This window comes from Saccopteryx leptura, chromosome 7 (genome assembly GCF_036850995.1).
Source record: "Saccopteryx leptura isolate mSacLep1 chromosome 7, mSacLep1_pri_phased_curated, whole genome shotgun sequence".
NCBI lineage: Eukaryota > Metazoa > Chordata > Mammalia > Chiroptera > Emballonuridae > Saccopteryx > Saccopteryx leptura.
The window spans coordinates 26,898,610-26,920,729 of NC_089509.1; the positions used below are offsets into that span (position 1 = coordinate 26,898,610).

General features: G+C 33.7%; 1 protein-coding gene across 1 annotated transcript in view; it reads left to right on the forward strand.

Annotated features, from left to right (window-relative positions):
* KYNU (kynureninase) overlaps nucleotides 1-22,120 on the forward strand; it is a 111,195-nt gene that overhangs the window by 82,608 nt on the left and 6,467 nt on the right. Inside the window, exons 11-12 of the mRNA XM_066345478.1 lie at nucleotides 15,293-15,345; nucleotides 16,702-16,787. Coding sequence (XP_066201575.1) covers nucleotides 15,293-15,345; nucleotides 16,702-16,787 — 139 coding nt within the window. The remainder of the gene's footprint in view (nucleotides 1-15,292; nucleotides 15,346-16,701; nucleotides 16,788-22,120) is intronic.

Sequence of the window (22,120 nt, forward strand, 5' to 3'; positions counted from 1 at the left end):
TTTTCACCTCACTATGTCCCCTGAATTCTTGCTTCTTGATGAAATTCTTGCCACCCACAGATAAAAAGAAAGGTTATCCTGACAGGTGGTGGTTCAGTGGATAGAGCATTGACCTGGGACACTAGGTCAAAACCTTATGTCACCAATTTGAGTGTGGGCTCATCAGGCTTGAGAACAGGATCATCAACATGATTCCAAGTTCGCTGGCTTGAGCCCCCATTCAAGGCATGACTGAGAAGCAATCAGTGAACAACTAAAGTAATATAACTATGAGTCTCCCTTCCTGTCTCTTTCTCTCTCTCTATCTTCCCTCACTTCCTCCCTTCTTATCTCTCTCTCTCTGAAAAAAGAAGAGGAAGAATAAGAAGAAAAGATTTAATCAAAAGCATGAATACCAGGAGGCAAGGATTGGGGGGTACCTAACCACCCTTTTGTTGAATTAATATTGTGGGCAGGAACCATGTTGTTTTTAGTTCACTATTCTGTCTCTACCTCTAAATTCTCATTAACTATTTTTGAAGAATTATTGAATGAAATGAAAAAAATCTTTAATAAGCCTCAATAGGGAAAGTAATTTAATCATGAACACAAAGATTAGAAATAGAGTCAGTAATAACAGATATCAACTTTAACTTCCTCCTGACTTCCAATAAATCATCTTACATAATGCAGGTTTACTTTTAACGTCTGTCTTACTCCACTTGCAAGTCTGAGCATCTCAGATTCTACTCACTTATTGGATTGCTAAGGAATTCATGTGAGCCCCATCCTTTAGCTTTCTTCTGATGATGCCGTCCCAACCACACCTTCCTATTTGGTTTAGTGTTCCTCCTTTCTTACTGTGCAAGATAGAGGCTTAATTAACTGTATTTCTTTGGATAATCAATTAATCTATGTAAGCCTTACTTTTCTTAAATCTAAAATAATGGAAACAATGCCTACCTATACCTACCTCAGAGTGTTTTTGCAAAGATTGAGTGAAATGACACAAACCTGTCACAACCATTTCCCAGCAAACAAGTCTTAATTTTTGTTCTTTTTCTCGTAGCATTTCATTGTGCAAAAAAATTTGCTCAATCATGTCTTTTGAAATGGATTTCCTGTTGGCATGAGAATGGATAATTTAATTAGCTAGACCACTCTTAATAATATTATGGGCAACCTGAAGATGGCAGCGGAGTAGGCAGATGCACAGACTCCCAGCTTACACCACCAAACTGGATTGTAAACTCATTTGTGAACAATCAGCATGAAAAACCAAATCTGGACTACAAGAACAGCTCTAAAAAACCAAGGAGCCACAACAAACCTGGTAGTGAGCACCTGAATCTCCCCTGCTTACAGGACTGGGGGTGGGGTGAGGCTGAGAGCCCAGAAAGGATCTCACTCCAAGGAAAAGAGCAGTAAATACTGCTCGCAGCCACTTGCCTGGCGATGAGGGAACAAGGGGTGTTGAAAGGGCCAGTTTCTCTTCCAAAAAGAAAGGGGAGAGAGAGAGATGGATGGTGAGGGGGAGACGAATGCAGGTGATGACCTAAAAAGCTAACTCATTCAGAGCTGAAGGTGGCCACAACTGGGGGAGGGGCTGATCCTTCCACAAAAGAGGATACAAAGTACTTCCAAGTCACAGGTCTCCAGAAATCTCTCCAGCTCCAATCAGTGCAACAAGACACAGCTGAAAACCAGAAGTGGGGAGGAGGGGCAATAACTCAGGTCTCCATGAAGATCTGAGATACACCCTCCCTACTGAGGCTGAGAAAGCAACCCGCCCCCAAAGAGATTAACTGGCAGAGCTCAGGTTGCACCCACCTCATTCCTGTATACAGTTTCAAATGAACCCCCTGCTGAGATCAGCAAACAAGACAATCACCTGTTAAGAAAAAAAACAAATCAAGACTTCAAAGCAGCCCAAATCCGAAAGTGGATTACAAATAATAGATGATGCCAACCCAAGAAGACCTAGAAATAACACAATTGAAAAATGGAGGCAGACAACACAAAGCCTAGACTCAACCAGCTCTACAAACAAAACACCCAAATACACAGATATGAGAAGACAGGGAAGTGCAATCCAAATGAAACCACAAGAGAAACATCCAGGAAATGAACTGAGTGATATGGAAATAACCAAACTTCTGGATGTGGAGTTGAAAATAATGATTGTAAGGATGCTTAGGGATCTTAGAACAACAATGGGTGGTCATTATGAACACCTAAATAAAGAAATAGCAAGTATAAAAAAAGGATATTGAAATATTAAAAAAGAATTAGTCTGAGATGACAAATACAATATCAGAAATGAAGACTACAATGGAAGGAATTAAAAAGAGGATGGATAGAGCTGAGGATCAAATCAGTGAGTTGGAGGACAAATGGAATTAAGGCATAAAAGCAGAGAAGAAAAAAGAAAAGAGACTCAAAAAGTCTGAGGAAACTCTTAGAGAGCTCTGTGACAACATAAAGAGAAATAACATCTGCATTATAGAGGTTCCTGAAAAAGAAGAGAAAGAACAAGGGATAGAGACTTTGTTCAATCATATCATAGTGGAAAACTTCCCTAAATTAATGCAGGGGAAATTCTCACAGGTTCAAGAAGCACAGAGAACTCCATTAAAGAGAAGCCCAAAGAAACCTACACCAAGACACATTATAATTAAAATACCAAAGCTAAGTGATAAAGAGAAAATATTAAAAGCTGTGAGAGAAAAAAAGTCTATCACCTACAAGGAAGCCCCCATAAGGATGACATCAGACTTCTCAACAGAAACACTTCAGACCAGAAGAGAATGGCAAGAAATATTCAAAGTAATGCAGAACAAGAACCTACAACCAGGACTACTTTATCCAGCAAGGCTATCACTTAAAATTGAAGGAGAAATAAAAAGCTTCCCAGACAAAAAAAAACTCAAGGAACTCATTACAAGCAAACTAATGCCACAGGAAATGTTGAAGGGTATGGTGTAAACAGATCAAAGTGGGAAAAGAATATAGCAAAAGAGAAATACAGCTTTAAAGAATAAAATGTCAATAAACAACTACATATCAATAATAACCTTAAATGTAAATGGATTAAATGATCCAATCAAAAGACATAGGGTAGCTGCATGGATAAGAAAACAGGACCCATACATATGCTGTCTACAAGAGACACAACTTAAAACTAAAGATGAACATAGACTGAAGCTAAAAGGATGAAAAAAACATTTCATGCAAATGGAAATGAAAAAAAAGTTGGGGTAGCAATACTTATATCAGACAAAATGGACTTTAAAACAAAGAATAGAGTAAGAGATAAAGAAGGCTACTACATAATGATAAAGGGAGCAATCCAACAGGAAGATATAACTATTATAAATATTTACGCACCTATTATAAATATCTATGCACCTAAATATATAAAGCAGACTTTGATGGATTTAAATGGCAAGATCAACAGCAATACTATAATAGTAGGGGATTTCAATACCCTACTAACATCACTAGATAGATGCTCAAGAAAGAAAATTAACAAAGAGAGAGCAGACTTAAAGGACACACTAGATCAACTTGATTTAATAGACATCTTCAGAACCTTTCACCCTAAAGCAGCAGAATATACATTCTTTTCAAGTGCTCATGGTTCATTCTCTAGGATAGACCACATGTTAGGGCACAAAAGTGGTCTCAACAAATTTAAGAAGATTGAAATCATATCCAGCACTTTCTCAGATCACAATGGCATGAAACTAGAAATAAACCACAACAGAAAAACTCAAAAATTCTCAAACACATGGAAACTAAATAGCAGGCTGTTAAATAACGAATGCATTAAGAATGAGATCAAAGAAGAAATAAAAATATTCCTAGATACGAATGATAATGAGCATACAACAACTCAAAATTTATGGGACACAGCAAAAGCAGTACTGAGAGGGAAGTTCATAGCACTACAGGCACACTTTAAGAAACTAAAAAAAGCTCAAATAAACAACTTAACCCTGCATCTAAAAGAACTAGAAAAAGAACAAGTAAAGCCCAAATGTAATAGAAAGAAGGAAGTAATAAAGATCAGAGCAGAAATAAATGACATAGAGGCTAAAGAAACAATACAGAGGATCAATGAAACTAGGAGTTGGTTCTTTGAAAAGGTAAACAAGATTGATGAACCTTTATGTAGACTCACCAAGAAAAAGAGAGAGAGGACTCAAATAAATAAAATTAGAAATGAGAGTGGAGAAATAACAACTGACACAACAGAAATACAAAATATTGTAAAAAATACTATGAACAATTGTATGCCAAAAAAACTAGACAACCCAGATGAAATTGACAAATTCCTTAAAACATACAATCTTCCAAAAATCAATCTGGAAGAATCAGAAAACCTAAACAGACCAATTACACCAAATGAGATCGAAACAGTTATCAAAAAACCCCCAACAAAGAAAAGTCCTGGGTCAGATGGCTTCAGAAGTGAATTCTACCAAATATTCAAAGAAGAACTAACTCCTATCCTTCTCAAACTATTTCAAAAAATTCAAGAGGAAGGAAGACTTCCAAGTTCCTTTATGTGGCGAGCATAATTCTGATTCCAAAACCAGGCAAAGACAACAGAAAAAAAGAAAACTATAGGCCAATATCCCTGATGAATATAGATGCTAAAATTCTCAACAAAATATTAGCAAACCGGATCCAACAATATATAAAAAAAAACCATACACCATGATCAAGTGGTATTTTTTCTGGGGAGGCAAGGCTGATACAATATTCACAAATCAATCAAAGTGATTCATCACATAAACAAAAGGAAGGAGAAAAAACACATGATAATTGCAATAGATGCAGAAAAAGCATTTGATAAAATCCAGAACCCATTCATGATCAAAACTCTCAGCAAAGTGGGAATACAGGGAACATACCTCAACATAATAAAAGCCATCTATGACAAACCCACAGCCAACATCATACTCAATGGGCAAAAATTAAAAGCAATCCCCTTAAGATCAAGAACAAGGCAAGGGTGCCCCCTTTTACCACTCTTATTCAACATAGTCCTGGAAGTCCTAGCCACAGCAATCAGACAAGAAGAAGAAATAAAAGGCATTCAAGTTGGAAAAGAAGAAGTAAAGCTATCATTATTTGCAGATGATATGATATTGTATATAGAAAACCCTAAAGTCTCAGTCAAAAAACTACTGGACTTGATAAATGAATTCAGCAAAGTGGCAGGATATAAAATTAATACTCAGAAATCAGAAGCATTTTTATACACCAACAATGAACAGTCAGAAAGAGAAATTAAGGAAACAATCCCCTTCACAATTACAACCAAAAAAATAAAGTACCCAGGAGTACATTTAACCAAGGAGACTAAAGACTTTTACTCGGAAAATTATAAAACATTGATAAAAGAAATCAAGGAAGATACAAACAAGTGGAAGCATATACTGTGCTCATGGTTAGGAAGAATAAACATCATTAAAATGTCTATATTACCCAAAGCAATTTATAAATTCAATGCAATACCAATTAAATTACCAGTGACATACTTTAAAGATATAGATCACATATTCCCAAAAATTATATGGAACAAAAGAGAACACGAATAGCCTCAGCAATCTTAAAAAAGAAGAATAAAGGGGGAGGTATCACACTTCCTGATATCAAGCTATACTACAAGGTCATTGTACTCAAAACAGCCTGATACTGGCATACGAACAGGCATATAGATCAATGGAACAGAACAGAGAACCCAGAAATAAACCCACAGCTCTATGGACAACTGATATTTGACAAAGGTGGTAAGGGCATACAATGGAGTAAAGACAGCCTCTTTAATAAATGGTGTTGGGAAAATTGGACAACTACCTACAAAAAAAATGAAACTAGACCACCAACTTACACTATTCACAAAAATAAACTCAAAATGGATAAAAGACTTAAATGTAAGCCGTGAAACCATAAGCATCTTAGAAGAAAACATAGGCAGTAAGCTCTCCGACATCTTTTGCAGCGATATATTTCCTGATGTATCTCCATGGGCAAGTGAAATAAAAGACAGGATAAACAAATGGGACTATATCAAACTAAAAAGCTTTTGCACAGCCAAAGACAATAAGAACAGAATAAAAAGACAAACTATACAATGGGAGAACATATTTGACAATATGTCTGTTAAGGGGTTAATAACCAAAATTTATAAAAAACTTGTAAATCTCAACACCAGAAAGACAAACAATCCAATCAAAAAGTGGGGGAAAAATGAATAGACACTTCTCCAAAGAGGACATACAGATGGCCAATAGGCATATGAAAAAATGCTCAACATCACTAATCATTAGAGAAATGCAAATTAAAACCACAATGAGATATCACCTCACACCAGTCAGAATGGTGCTCATCAACAAAACAACACAGAATAAGTGCTGGCGAGGATGTGGAGAAAAGGGAACCCTCCTGCACTGCCGGTGGGAATGCAGACTGGTGCAGCCCATGTGGAAAACAGTATGGAGATTCCTGAAGAAATTCAAAATCGAACTGCCTTTTGACCCAGCTATCCCACTTTTAGGAATATACCCCAAGAACACCATAAAACTGTTCCAGAAGGAGAAATGCACCCCCATGTTTATGGCAGCATTGTTCACAATAGCGAAGATCTGGAAACAGCCCAAGTGTCCGTCAGAGGATGAGTGGATTAAAAAGCTTTGGTACATATATACTATGGAATACTACTTAGCCATAAGAAATGATGACATTGGATCATTTATAATACCATGGATGAACCTTGATAACATTATACGGAGTGAAATAAGTAAACCAGAAAAAACTAAGAACTATATGATCCCATACATAGATGGGGCATAAAAATGAGACTCAGAGACATGGACAAGAATGTGATGGTAACAGGGGTGGGAGGTGAGGCGTGGGAGTGGGTGAGGAAGGAGAGAGAGGGAGTAGGGGGAGGAGAGGGGCACAAAGAAAACCAGATAGAAGGTGACGGAAGACAATTTGACTTTGGGTGAGGGGTATGCAGCATAATCAAATGTCAAAATAATCTGGAGATGTTTTCTTGGAACATATGTACCCTGATTTATCAATGTCACTGAATTAAAATTAATAAAAATAAGATTTAAAAAACCCACAATGAGATACCAAAAAAAAAAATAATAATATTATGGGATTATATAGCTTCCATCCAAGTCATATGAATGTGATGGTGAAGGGTGATAGTTGACAAAAAATTCAAATCTCCAATAGGGCTGTTCTAAGGGCTGGCCTTCCAATGTCCTTTGTACTAAAATGTTGAATAGCAAAATATAATATTTTAGTAAAGTGCATTTAAGGCATATTTTCTAATGGACAACTTGGAAACAGTCATGAAATCATATTTGTACTTCTTCAGTTATAAAGTTATAGTACTTTTACAGAGTTGTTAAATAAGACATAAAAGAAAATGATTCCTTGACTTCTGTTATGCAATTGGTTTCTAGTATTCTAAGAATAATATGTTTTTATATTCATGGAGTTACTTGTTTCTTTCATATTTGGGTTGTGAACATGTCATTAATATATTCAAATACAAACTATCTTTTCCTCCTATGATACCGTATGCGCACAGTAGGGCTTTGATGTTTCTGGCAGATATACCCAGAAATCACAATAACTCATACTCTTGAGTTTTTAATACCACTCCACAAACAGAAATGACAAATATCTAGTGCTTTAGCAGGTATTTTTTGTTATAATTATATTTTAAATTAATTCTTAGTGTTTTTCAACACTATACTTCAAAATCTCACAAAAAATTATATTGTTTTTTCTTTTAGTTTGCTTCATTAACAGAGTTCAAAATGTATGAACTCATTTATATTAGATTTGAGAAAGTTGTGACTTGTATTCTAACCATTAAAAAATTATAACTTTGATAATTATGCTTTCACCATTTGTTTACTGTTTAAATGAGATATTTAAGAAAGTTAGAAAAAGTTTTGAAAACGTTAAATAATTTTTAAATGCCACCTCTTTAATGCATACTAGAAATATCTAAAATGATTTACAAAATTGGACATTATGCAACACGGAGTAGTCTACCTTGGGAAGGTCATTAGCAAGAGCCTTGTTCTTTCTTATCTTTGGGCCTTTGCATTTGCTGCTTTGACTTTTCTGAAACACTCTTCCCTTTCTCTTTTTATAAAATATCTCATCTTTCTGCTCAGCTTGCTCAACATAGCGTCTCTGACCATCCCTATGCTGGTTCAATTGTCCAAACCAATGCTTCAATTAACGACCATTGGCCATATATCACATCACTCATATTATACCAGGGGTCCCCAAACTTTTTTCACAGGGGGCCAGTTCACTGTCCCTCAGACCATTGGAGGGCCAGACTATAAAAAAAAGTATGAACAAATCCCTATGCACACTGCACATATCTTATTTTTAAGTAAAAAAACAAAACGGGAACAAATACAATATTTAAAATAAAGAACAAGTAAATTTAAATCAACAAACTGACCAGTATTTCAATGGGAACTATGCTCCTCTCACTGACCACCAGTGAAAGAGGTGCCCCTTCCGGAAGTGCGGCGGGGGCCGGATAAATGGCCTCAGGGGGCCACATGTGGCCCGCGGGCCGTAGTTTGGGGACCCCTGTTACACCTTTCTACAAACATTAAGGGACACTCAGTAGCTTACATTCTAGTTGGGGGAGAAAAACAAAAATAAGCAAGTAATTATTTAGTATAAAGAATAGATACTATACATTTAATTCTATGTCTTTACCTTTTTGGTTTCATGACTCATAATCATTCACTTTTAGAACATAAAACTTTTCTTCATTCACTTTAATTTAACAGCCAAATGTTATTTCATTATATAGATTTACCATAATTTATAAAACCAGCTTCCTATTGAAGAAAATTTAGGTGTTTTGTTTTCAATTTTGGACTGCTACTAAAAGGGACACAAACCTGAAACTAATTAAAAAAAAACGTTGAATGTAAACTGCAATTGAAAAATAAAATCTTAAAAATGAATATAACCTGTATAATTGGTTAACTAGTATAACCCCCAAAAAATCAATAAGAAGGATAAACTGTTAAAAATATATAAAATATAAAAAAAAAAACAAAGGAATACAATGTCTACAGTGATACATCATTCACTTTATATTTGTACCAGTTCTGGTGAGTACATTAGGAAGTGAGTTTGCTAGGGTAAAGGATATATATATATATATATATATATATATATATATATATATATATATATATATATATATATACACACACACACACACCTTTATAGCTATTATTCATTTGTTCTCTAGAGCAGTGCATTGACTTTTGTACCCCCACCAGAATGCAAGAGTTACTCTTTATTTCTGTTAATACCAATAAAGCATGTAATTAAACTTTAAAATTTTTAAATTTTGCCAATCTCAGAGGAGAACTGGGGTATCTCAATGTAGTTTTAATTTGTATTTTTCTTAAATTACTTTTTAACTTTTAAGAGTTTTTTTTCTATATGAACTGTTCATATATTTTAATCATTTCTTAGGTTGTTATTTGCATTATTGATCCTTAGATATTTTCATATGGGGAAAATTAACTAACTTCTTGTGATTTAAGGTGCAAATAATTTTTTCAAACAGGTTGTTGGTTGATAGAACTTTCTCTTATAATTCATTGGTCTATTGAGATGATCCTATGACTTTCTCTTCAGCTTTGTAAATGCAATGAATTCTTTATTAATTGATTTGTTTAGTACCACAATGTTTGCATTCTAAAGATTTGATATAGTAAAATTTTGTAGGAACTTCACTGTTCTTATAATCTTCGGAACTTAGTATGATTTATTTTTTCCATATTGTATTAGAATCAGTTTATCTAACATCAAATTGAAAATAAATTTTTTGTATTTTTTATTGGGATCATATTAAGTTATACATTAAGATCATATTATTCTATACATTTGACTAGAATAGACATTTTTCTTGATCTTCAGTATCATTCAAGTCCTTTTGTTGTTATTCAGATTCAGGAATGTTTAAAAATTTCTTCATGTAAGTCTGGAACATTTCTTCATAATATATACTACTCACAAAAATTAGAGGATATTTCATAATGTTTTTATTTTATTTTATTTTATTTTTGTATTTTTCTGAAGCTGGAAACAGGGAGAGACAGTCAGACAGACTCCCACATGCGCCTGACCGGGATCCACCAGGCACGCCCACCAAGGGGCATCGCTCTGTCGAGACCAGAGCCACTCTAGCGCCTGGGGCAGAGGCCAAGGAGCCATCCCCAGCGCCCGGGCCATCTTCGCTCCAATGGAGCCTTGGCTGCGGGAGGGGAAGAGAGAGACAGAGAGGAAGGAGAGGGGGAGGGGTGGAGAAGCAGATGGGCGCTTCTCCTGTGTGCCCTGGCCGGCAATCGAACCCAGGACTTCTGTACGCCAGGCCGACGCTCTACCACTGAGCCAACCGGCCAGGGCCTAGAGGATATTTCAGAATGAATATGAAGCTATAAAATATCCCCTAATTTTTAAAAGGAGTATATTTAGAGTAATTTTAAATTACAGGTGTTTATTTCTCACAGTTTCTACCAGACTACCAAATTATCTTTCTGTTCTTATCAGGTATAAAATTATATAATGTGAAAGTAGTGATAATTTACTAATCTTTTTCTATTTTTATAACTGCAAAATTCTAATATTAATCGAAATACCTGTGGTGTACCTCCATTAAGTCCAAGTTTGATTTTTAGTCTGACCTACATATATTTTATTGCAATAAATTATTTTCCTATTATTATTTGTTTCTTTTAAATTTTTATTTATTATTTTTAGAGAGAGACAGAGGGAAAGAGAGAGAGAAGGGGGGAGTGGGAAGCATCAACTTATAGTATTTACTCCTATGTGCCTTGTTCAGGCAAGCTCAGGGTTATCGAACCAGCAACCTCAGCATTCCAGGTCGATGTTTTATCTGCCACACTACCACAGGTCAGACTATTACTTGTTTCGTTTAAACTTTCTGCTTAATTCAGAATAGTTGCAGAATGTTGAAACTGTCTTTGCAGATGATCCTACGGAGATGATTCTATGGTTTTCTTTTTAGCTTTATTAGTACAATAAGTTGTATATTAATAAATTTGCTAATATAAAGCCATTTTTGCATTCCTTAAATAAACACTACTCTTCATAACACATTATAATTTTAATATGCCATTAAAATCTCTTTTATGATTTTTTGTATCAATATATTTAAATCATATTGACTTGTGTTTTTCATTATCTGTGCATTTCTAACCTGGTTTAATACTAATATATCAGTCGCCAAAATAATGGAAATCTCTTCCATATTTCTTTTGTGGATTTTTTTTAATGCTCTGGAGTAGTTTATGTAGCATTGGAATTATCAACTCAGAAAAATATTGGTAGACTTTCCCAGTGAGACCATATTGTTTTGTAAATATTAGGTGTTTGAAATGTTTCTCCATTTCTTGTATTAAGATATCTTGATTTAGATTTCTTTCTCTTGTGGAATTAGTTTGGATAAATATTTTCTTAGAATATTATCCATTTTATCTAAGTTTTAAAATTAAGTTTAATAATTTATCTCTTATGATATTCTTACTTTTCCCTATATTATAGCTATCCTTCTACATAATGCTTCATTTTTATAGCTATGCTATCTTGTGTTTCTCAATTAATTGTATCCCTCCCCTCCATCAATATTAATTTTAATGTATCAATGTAACCATTATTTTGTTTTTAATCATTAATTTCAGCTTTTATCTTTATTAATTACACACTACTGCTTTATTCAGTTTATTTTTGTATATTTTTATAACGTTTTAGTCTTATTGGTTAATTTGCTTCATTTAAAATTATTAATTGATCTGATATCTGAAGCTATGAAATATTTTCTATGTCCTATTCTGGTAATATCACAAAGAAATTTACCTATTGCATTTTCTTTAAATAAAAAACTCTACCAATTGAGTTTCATTCTAAAAGTACTTTGAGACATTTTATTTTAATTTGACAGGCAGTTGTATATTTTTAATATCTGGGTTTTTTATTAACTACTAGTTTTATTGGATTATAATTTAAAAATATATTCAGCAGTATATCCACTTTAAAATATTAAATTTTTTTTGTATTTAGTTTTAGTTAATATTTTTAAGCACTTCTAAAAAAACTATATTTCAGAGCAAAGCATTAAACATTTATAATTAGATTTACCTTTTTTTGTGTGTGACAAAGACAAAGAGAGACAGAGAGAGGGACAAATAGGGACAGACAGATAGGAAAGGAGAGAGATGAGAAGCATCAATTCTTGGTTGTGGCACATTAGTTTATCATTGACTGCTTTCTCATATGTGCCATGACCGAGGGGCTACAGCAGACGGAGTGACCCCTTTCTCAAGCCAACAAACTTGGGCTCAAGCTGGTGAGCCTTGCTCAAACCAGATGAGCCCACACTCAAGCCAGTGACCTTGGGGTTTTGAACCTGGGTCCTTCACGTCCCAGTCCAATGCTCTATCCACTGTGCCACCACCTGGTCAGGCAGATTTACCTTCTTAATTGATATTTTTGTCAACCTGATCTATCATAGACTCAGAGAGTCTATGCTTCTAGCACACAGTATTTCTATGTCTCCTTGTAGCTTCTGTTACTTCTGCTTTATGAATGTTGCTACCATGTTATACAATGTCTAATGATTCATAACCATTTTATCTCATTTTTAAATTAGCATAAATAGTATTATAAAATGTCCCTATTTAAATAATTTTATTATTTTTTGATCTGAATTTCATCTTGTCTGATATAAAAATTGCTTCCACACTTCATTTATTTTTGAATTTTCCATTTATACTTGTGTTCATCCTTTTATTCTTCTTCATTCTGAATTCCATATTTTAACAAATTCAATACAATACATTTGCCAGTTAGACCCACTGGCATTTGCTTTGACAGCTGTGTCTGGTTTCAATTCAATGTCATTTAATGTCATATTTTCTGCTTCTAGAGCTTTCCAATGTTTTCTCAACATGAGATTTGTTTTGCTACTTTTGATTATTTTTAGCTAGTTATAATGATATTCAAGATTTTAATTTATATAAAAGGCTAAAGAGGAGGAACAGCCAAGATGGCAGAGTGCTGAAGGAGAAGCCAGTTTGTGCAGAGTTTATGCAGAGAGAAGGAAGGAGATGGGGAACAGAGGTGAACAAGGCTGGTGAGCTAGAAACCTTTGATTCTAGGAAATTCGGATAAGTCAGTAGCTTTGTGAGAACTGAATGAGTGGGTTTTGGAGCCCAGTGTGTGTTTTACTTGCCCACCAGGTGCAAACTAGGATTAAAGATGATGGCCTACCAGTTTTGGGCTCTGCTGTTTCTTTACCGACTGTCTGAATCCAATGTGAACCTGCATGGGCCGGGCTGCTGTGATGGTTGCCGTAAATACTGGCTTCACACTAGAGGAGAGAGAGAGAGGAAGAAAGAGAGAGAAGGTGGGGAGGAGCAAGAAGCATCAACTCCCATATGTGCCTTGACCGGGGGGGGGGAGAGAGAGAGAGAGAGAGAGAGAGAGAGAGAGAGAGAGGAACATAGATCTGTTCCTGTATGTGCCCTAACTGGGGATCGAACGAGCAACCACCTTGCATCAGGATGATGCTCCAACCAACTCAGCCATATATCTAGGGCCTACTCCCACTTTCTGTTGATTAGTGTTAGCATGATATATATTTCTTTCCACCCCTTTTTTTTCATCTATATGTATCTTTATATTTAAATTGAATTTCTCATAAACAACATATGGTTGGGTCCTATTTTTTGATCCATTATGACAATTGGTCTTTTAAAGAGTGTATTTAGGCCATTGATGTTTAAAGCAGTTATTGATATAGTTGGATTAATGTCAAACATATTTATAACTGTTTTCTATTTGTTTCCCTTGCTCTTTGTTCTTATTTTTGTACTGCACACTTTTCTTGCCTTTTTTGGTTTTGAGAGTTACATATGATGAATTTTCTCTCTTTTATTAGTATATAAATTATACTTAATTTTTCCCCTTTTTTAGTGGTTTCCCTAAAGTTTACAATACACATTTACAAGTAATCCAAGTCCACTTTCAAATAACATTCTATTATTTGATGGTTAGTACAAGTATCTTATCATAACAATGTTTCTAACCCTCCCACCTGTCCCTCCTATCATTGCTATCATTCATTTACTTATGCATAAGCACACATTATACAAAATACATAATAATACATTATTGCTATTATTCAGAATAAAGTGTTATCTGTTAGATCAATTAAGAACAATCAAAATTAAAAATTAATTTTACCTTTAAAAAAAAGACTAAAGATTTATACACGTTGAAGAGGATTGTATTTTATTAGTTCCCTTCCATGAACAACATTTCTACTTGATAATTTTTTTTTCTCTTATGGAGTATTATTTCATTAAGTTTCTACTGTTTTACTTATTTACTTGCTTCTAAATATTTATTTTGGGAGAATTGATTATCAAGAATAATGTATTACTCTTTCTCACATTTTATATTTTTCTTTAAACTATTTTATAATTTTTCTCATCTAATATGCATACATACATACATGTATATGATATTTTCTTGTACATTTTTATTTTATGTCTGGTCAATTAACATTTTTATTAAGGTATAAAAGTAATCAATTTCTTTGGGAAATTATTCAAATTTTTTCAACTACTATATAGGTTTTTTAATATAATTTTAAAAGTATTTTATTATTAAAAAATATTGATTTAATTGCTTTTCTTTTTTGAGCTTTTATCTTTGTTTTAAAACCAAAAAAGCTCAACCTTTTAATTCATTTTATTTTATCTTAAATAAGAAAAAAGTAATTAAATATAGTTTGTTTTTTTTTAAAGATTTTATTTATTAATTTTAGAGGAGAGAGAGAGAGAAAGAGAAGGAGGTAGAGAGAGAGAGAACGGGAAGGAGCAGGAAGCATCAACTGCCATATGTGCCTTGACCGGGCAAGCCCAGGGTTTTGAACCGGCAACCTCAGTGTTCCAAGGCGATGCGTTATCCACTGCGCCACCACAGGTCAGGCTTAAATATAGTTTTTTTTGCAAAAATCATCCTCATTTTTAAAATACAATTATACATAGTAATTGTTTTAGAACAAATATCATATAAAATTTATATACTTAAGTGTTTGATGACTTATCACAAATTATTTCAGTATGCAGGCCCCAGATTCCTATATTAATTTGGTTATTTTTGTAGACTGAAATATCTAATGCTGTTATTTATATTTTAGGTTAGTGGGATGGTTTGGGCATGAGCTCAGCACCAGATTTGAAATGGATAACAGTAAGTGTACTTTACAAAATATTTTATTTTAACTTTATTTTTATCTGTTTTTGTATGATATGTATTAAAATACATGGTTCATGGAGAGTACACCTTGGAAATGCCACTGAGACTTTCTAAAATAAGAAGTGACATTTCCAGAGTGTAAGACTAAGTGTTTATAGATTTTAGCACAATTTTGAGTCTATCCCTTTGTAGGGAGATAAAAGGAAGTAAAATCTAGTGTAAACACTCAAATCTCATTAGTATGGGGTACCCAAAACATCAGGTGTGAGACCAGAGGACATTTTTAGCTTGTAGTCAGACCTAGAAGGACTTGGGTGTCAACACCACTGTGCTGAGTTTTCCTGTATGTCAATAAGGGAATTGGATTAGATCAAGGGACAAGGGTTTTGTGTGAAGGGCCAGACAGGAGTTATTTTAGGCTTTTGGGCTATGCTGCCAGTGTGACAAATACTCATTTGCCCTTATATATGGCAAATGCCATTATAAGGCTTAGGTATTCTTAAACATACATAAATGAATTAGCATGCTTGTGTTTCAATAAAATTTTATTTGTAAATTTACCTTTAAAAAAAAAGGCTAAAGATTTATACACGTTGATATAGTTGGATCATAAAAAAATCAAGTGGTGGGTCACATTTGGTCCACAGGACATAGTTTACTTAATTCTAGATTAGATGAATCTCTAAAGACACAGGATATTCTAAAATTATTTTAGTCACTCTTAGTTTTAAATTGGTTTCTGGATAGCAATTTTAACTCTATTGAATTTAATTTTTTTCTATTCAATTTAATTAATTCTAATTAAGATAATATCTGGTATTAATTTACCTTTTAATTTGTCATACTTAGATTATCTTTTAAATCTCCTTTTATTTTATTTTATTTTTCTCTAAGAGAAACCACTTGACCTAGAGTTGACAGCTACCTTCATAGGTCTTTTCATTCATATGTCTACCTTTACACATTATAATTATAAGCCATTTAAATCTTGATGTTTTTATCTGATTAAAATGGTTTCATAACACAACACAAAGCATGTAACAGAATAAGAAATGCAGGCTCAGGCATGGCAGAGGATAGGGTCCAGAAAAGCTTCTAAAAAAGACCATTTTTATCTTGTAAGGGCTCTAGTTTCTGATAGGCTGCTAAGAATGTGGGGGCAGGGGAGACAGACATTGTAGGTGAAGGCGAAATGTTCCAGTTATCTAGGTCCACAAATTTTCTCTTCAATATCTTAGGAATAAAAAATTTTAATCTCATTCTTGTTCTCTACTTTTTATTGTCATTTAAAAAAATAAAGAACACTTTTTAAGATACATTCTATAAAAATGGCATGATATTATTTTTCAGAATTACAGTTAATCTCTGGGGCCAATGGATTCAGAATTTCAAATCCTCCCATATTCTTGGTCTGTCCCTTACATGCTAGTTTAGAGGTAAGTGTTTCATGCTTTGACCTTCCCACATCTTTACTTTTACCTGATTATGACATGTAGTACTGTATCTCAATCAGCAAGATTATAAATGAGCGCTTTGCAGAACATTGTGCCAAGAGTCATTGGGCAGTGTTCTCCTTTAAGAGAGTAACTGTATGTGAATTGTTACCTTTTACATGTATCTCCAGTACTGAGCTGGATGCTTGGCATATTATTGACATTTAGTAATAATGTTTAATGAAACAGAGGTATTTATAATTCCATTTAGAATTTGTGTGGAGTTGAATGAGTTATTTAATATTCTGTTGGTCTCTTTATAAACAAAATAGATATATAATATTTAATTCCCAATTAATTCAATCATTTAACATGTATTTATTGAGGAAGCATTGTGTGCCACACAATACTGTGGTCACTGGGATCTGTGCTTCTCTTGATTCTGTGAATCAATTTACTGACCAAGTTTCATGCGACAAAGTTATAGAAAGACTATTTTTAAGAAGGGAAGATAAAAATATATATATATGAATATTCAGAATGAAACAAAGATTGGTTAAGGTTGTTTCATGAGGCAAGGTAAGTTTTTTTTAAACTGCGGTGTCTATGCCATTATATCCCTGTATAATCTTTATTTTTACTGGCTAAATATCTTTTAAATGTATTCATACTTTTATTTAAAATTATTCTTACCTTAAATAATAATATCTAAGTAATCTATTTGTTTTCCTAGATATACCTATCTATTTATTAATCTATCTATTTTTATATAGCAAGATAATTATATGTATCTCTACCTATTTATGTATTCTAATTATTTAGATATTAATTAATTTGGGGTCAGAATGAATTTATTTTAGTGTATATTTAATTATATAACATACAACAATACTAATGATATATTAAGGAAATATATACTTATACACATATTTATATAAAATATTTTTTAAGTATACATATTTTTAATTTATTTATTGATTAAAATTCTTTTTGAAACTTACTAATGTTTTTAGAGAGAAGAAGGATGAGAGAGAGAGAGAAACAGTGATTTTTTTTGTTCCAGTTACTTATGCATTCATTGGTTGATTCTTGCATATGCTCTAACTGGGAATTGAACCGTCAACCTTAGCATATGGGGGTGTCACTAGAAGTGAGATACCTGGCCAGGGTTACGTTTCTAATAGAGATTTTAAATATTTAGCTATTCAAATAAAAATTTTATTTTCAAAAAAGGTAAAGGCTTGTAAATTAATCTAGTTTGTGATATTTTAGGGAATTGTGTTGAGTGACTGGATAAAGACTTTCAAAGTCTCTTCTAAACCTAAAATTCTAATCTGTGAACACTTGTAGTAGTGTCACATTTTGGCCACTGGGCGGCAGTATCAAGTTTCTCTATTTTCATACAACTTCACTAGATCGTGGTAACCAACTCATTTCATTTCAATTTAAAGAGCTGGTATTCAGTTTGACCACTAGATGGAACTTGTGCTGTTCTCACTTTTAGCTTTTTTTTTTTTTCTTTTTTTTTTTAAGTTAAAATAGACCCAGTAACAAGATTTTTAGTCAGTGATACATTTTTGAGGTGACTATGCTTAGCAAATTAGGTAATGTTATTTGAATTGTTTTTATAATATGTATTCAGAGAAAAACTTCCGTTGAACATTTTAAAACAAATTAAAGTTTTGCTTACTTTGCCAGTATATATCAGGGAGAACATGAGTTACACTAATTAAAAAAAGGCACCAAGGCATACCTTAGAAAAAACTAGCACTTAAAGTTATTTCCTCTTACTTGTCTTATCTGTGTAAATGACTTCTCAGCCACATCTGGACATTTTTCTTTAGACACTCCAGTTGGGTATTTTGTCTGCAGTGTGTGGGCTCTTCAGTATTCACTCCTTCTGCCACGGGAAAGGGCAGGTTTTTATATCTCTCCCACCGCTGGTTTCCTACCACAGTGTATTATAGTCAGTCATCTAGACAAGATTTTTATTCTCAGCTGAAAGCAGAAAACTCTTGTGTATTGTTTTTTTGTTTTTTTCACTTTAATAGCTAAAGTTAAAACTAGCAAAAGGCCCGATGAGCCACCAGAGAGAGATATACACTTCCCTGGGGCTTCTTATCACCTAAGTATTCCTGTGGAGCCTCTCAGAAATACCTTAAGTCATTCACTGCTGAGGCTATGTTGTCACTGGAATTATATTTAAGTAATCAGTCCTTGTGTTGAAAAAAATATTTTTTGAAATTCTTTCTTCACATTATAAATTGCTAAATTCTGAAATTACAAACTAATACATTTCATTGCTTCCCATTCTCTACTTAATGTTGAAATATTCTACATTCTAGATGATTCTGAGTTTGCTATGTCAGTAAGCATCAGTAAATTCACCATGCTAGTACTTACCTTATTTGTTTAAAGTTATTGCATATGGAAGATAAGTAATTGAAGTTTGAGTAAATATTTGAATCAAACTACCTTTCTTTGTTGTCTCTACTTCCCTTTAGAAAAATATTCTACATAGTTAAACACCAACTGCAGGACATATTCTATGCTTAAGAATCAATGTACATGAACACGATCTCAGATTCACAGTCTTATTTTATTTTATTTATTTTTCACAGTCTTATTTTAAACAAAAGATTAATATGGTTTTGTTTACAATTATGTACATTTGATTGGTACTATTAAACTAGCACCTTATAATCAGTTTCAAACTGTCTTTCTGTTATATTGTTGCTTCTTAGTCATTTATACAGTACTTTTAAAAATATTGTGAATCAAAGGAAAGAGAGCTAGAGTAAGAACCCGTTGGCAAATACTGCACCACTCATGGGGACACTGTCGTTTACCCAAGTGACAACTACTCTTTAATTGATTTGACTCATTTTTAAAGTGAAGACATTTAGGCCAGAGTATATCAGAGACCTCCTCAATCTTTCAATTACTAACTTGAAATTAAATAATATTTATATTGCATTTTGACAAGTAATATTTGTATGTAGCTGTATATAAACAAATTTTAGACCCTTTCAGTGCATAAAATTAAATACCTTCAAAGTAAAAATTAGAGCATTCGATTAAAATACATGGCAATACCTGACCTGTGGTGGCGCAGTGGATAAAGCATTGACCTGGAAATGCTGAGGTCGCCGGTTCGAAACCCCGGGCTTGCCTGGTCAAGGCACATATGGGAGTTGATGCTTCCAGCTCCTCCCCCTTTCTCTCTCTCCCTCTCTCTCTCCTCTCTAAAAATTAATAAATAAAATTTAAAAAAAAATACATGGCAAGTCGGAAGAAATTTACTATTATTTCATCAGAAAGTGTTAGGGAACCATTTTTATGAATTTAAGAGAAAAAAATATGACAATTGAAAACATCATTTTTCCTATTCAAACTTGTCTAACTTCTCTAATTTTGTATTCGTTTTACTCAGTGTAAAAAAAGAAAGAAAAAAGCAAGTAGTAAAATTGCCAAGATTTTTGTTATAAGCTGAATATTTTCAAACTACATTGTTCATTTTTTCTATTTCTTTTAAATTACTATTTCTCAGTACTGAAAGCACAGGAATAATGAGAAGCTAAGAACGAAAGAGAATATTGATTTCATCCCCATGTTAACTCCTCCCATTAGCTCCTCCTAATATTTTTATGTGAGGTTTCAGAAGAAACCTCTGTGAGAAGAATTTTAGAACACCTTACAATGCTGATGCCCTTATTGTGGTTATGAGGCAGAAAACAGTTTTAAATTTGTTATTTTATTGTTAACAATGAATAATGTTAAAATAGAGATATGTCATAAAAAATTGATTTTTGGGTGTCAAGAACTTTGCAAGAGCAAAAGTTCCCATATAAAACCTATGAACTTAAGTAATATACCCTGAAGCCCTGCTAACCTGTGAATATTGATAAAATATCATTAAAAGCACTATAATAGTTCACACATTGCCCCTTCAGCGTCTTATAGGCCCCATATCAGATTGAGAAAAATTTCCAGAATTATTTATTAATTAAAATTTTCTCAAAAAATTACTAATGTTCGAAGAGAAACTTGGAAAGATCCCTCTCCTATTTTTGAATTCCAGACCTGACTGTCGGATACCTGGTGGGCCATGCATTGCCTGGCACTGCTCTTTCCTCCATGGGAATGCTGATTCTTGAACTGGGCTGACTTGTTCCAAAACCTGGAGGTGTTCCCTTGAGTCCTCATTGTGTAGATGTGTTACATGTTGTTTTACACAAGGAAATGAAGAGATGCCTCCTACCAGACTCCATGTAACTGGGGTTACTGAGTCCTAAAGAAGTACAGTAGTTGCCCCTTATCCACAGGGAATATGTTTTCAGTCTCCCAGTGGATCCCTGAAACATAGATAGTACCAAACCCTATATATACTATGTTTTTTCATACACACACACACACACACACACACATCTAGTGTATGTGTATATATATATATGTATATACTAGGAGTGTATATATATAAGAGTGTGTGTGTGTGTATATAAAGCATAGTGAGAGATTAAGAATAATAACTAATATAAAGTAGACCAGTTATAACAATATATACTGTGACAAAAGTTATATGAATGTGATCTCTCTCAAAATATGTAATATCTATGGTACTCACCTTTCTTTACAATTTTTTTCCTTTTTCACAGTTTCACAGAGGGAGCATTCATCATTACCACAGATATTAGGAACCTAAACATATGATTTTATGTTTTCTTTATTTAGCAAAGAACTTTCACCTTTTCACTGAAAGGACAAATTTTACAGTTTCTCTTTGGCATATCTCCATTGTCAACATCACTACTGTTGCACTTTGGGGCACTGCTTGAATAGAAGCGCTGCAGCACCACACAGTTGATCTGATAACCAAGATGGCGACTAAGTAGGTGGGACACACAGCAGGGAGACACTGGACCAAGGGGCGCTTCATATCCTGAGCCAGACAGAGCAGAAGTGCAACAGATTTTCATTCCACTACTCAGAACAGCACGCAATTTAAAACTTAGGAATTATTTATTTCGGAAATTTTTTAGTTAGCATTTTGGACTTTGGATGACCAAGGGCAACTGAAACTGAGAAATGAAACCATAAGTGTATAGGGGGGATTACTGTATTCTTTTCACTGGGGTCTCAGATGATTTCTGAAACAAAGACATCGGCTTCTACTTCTATTAATAGCTGATGTCTTCCCAGGCTGCGGGCATAGTCTGTGAGGTCTGGTTGGCAAGGGGGATGGCTACCGTTCTACCCTTTGTTTGAGAGATGAGTGTTGGCCAAAGCCATGCTAAAGCAGATAGTTAGAAGTGCTCTTATTCTAGATATACTTTAAA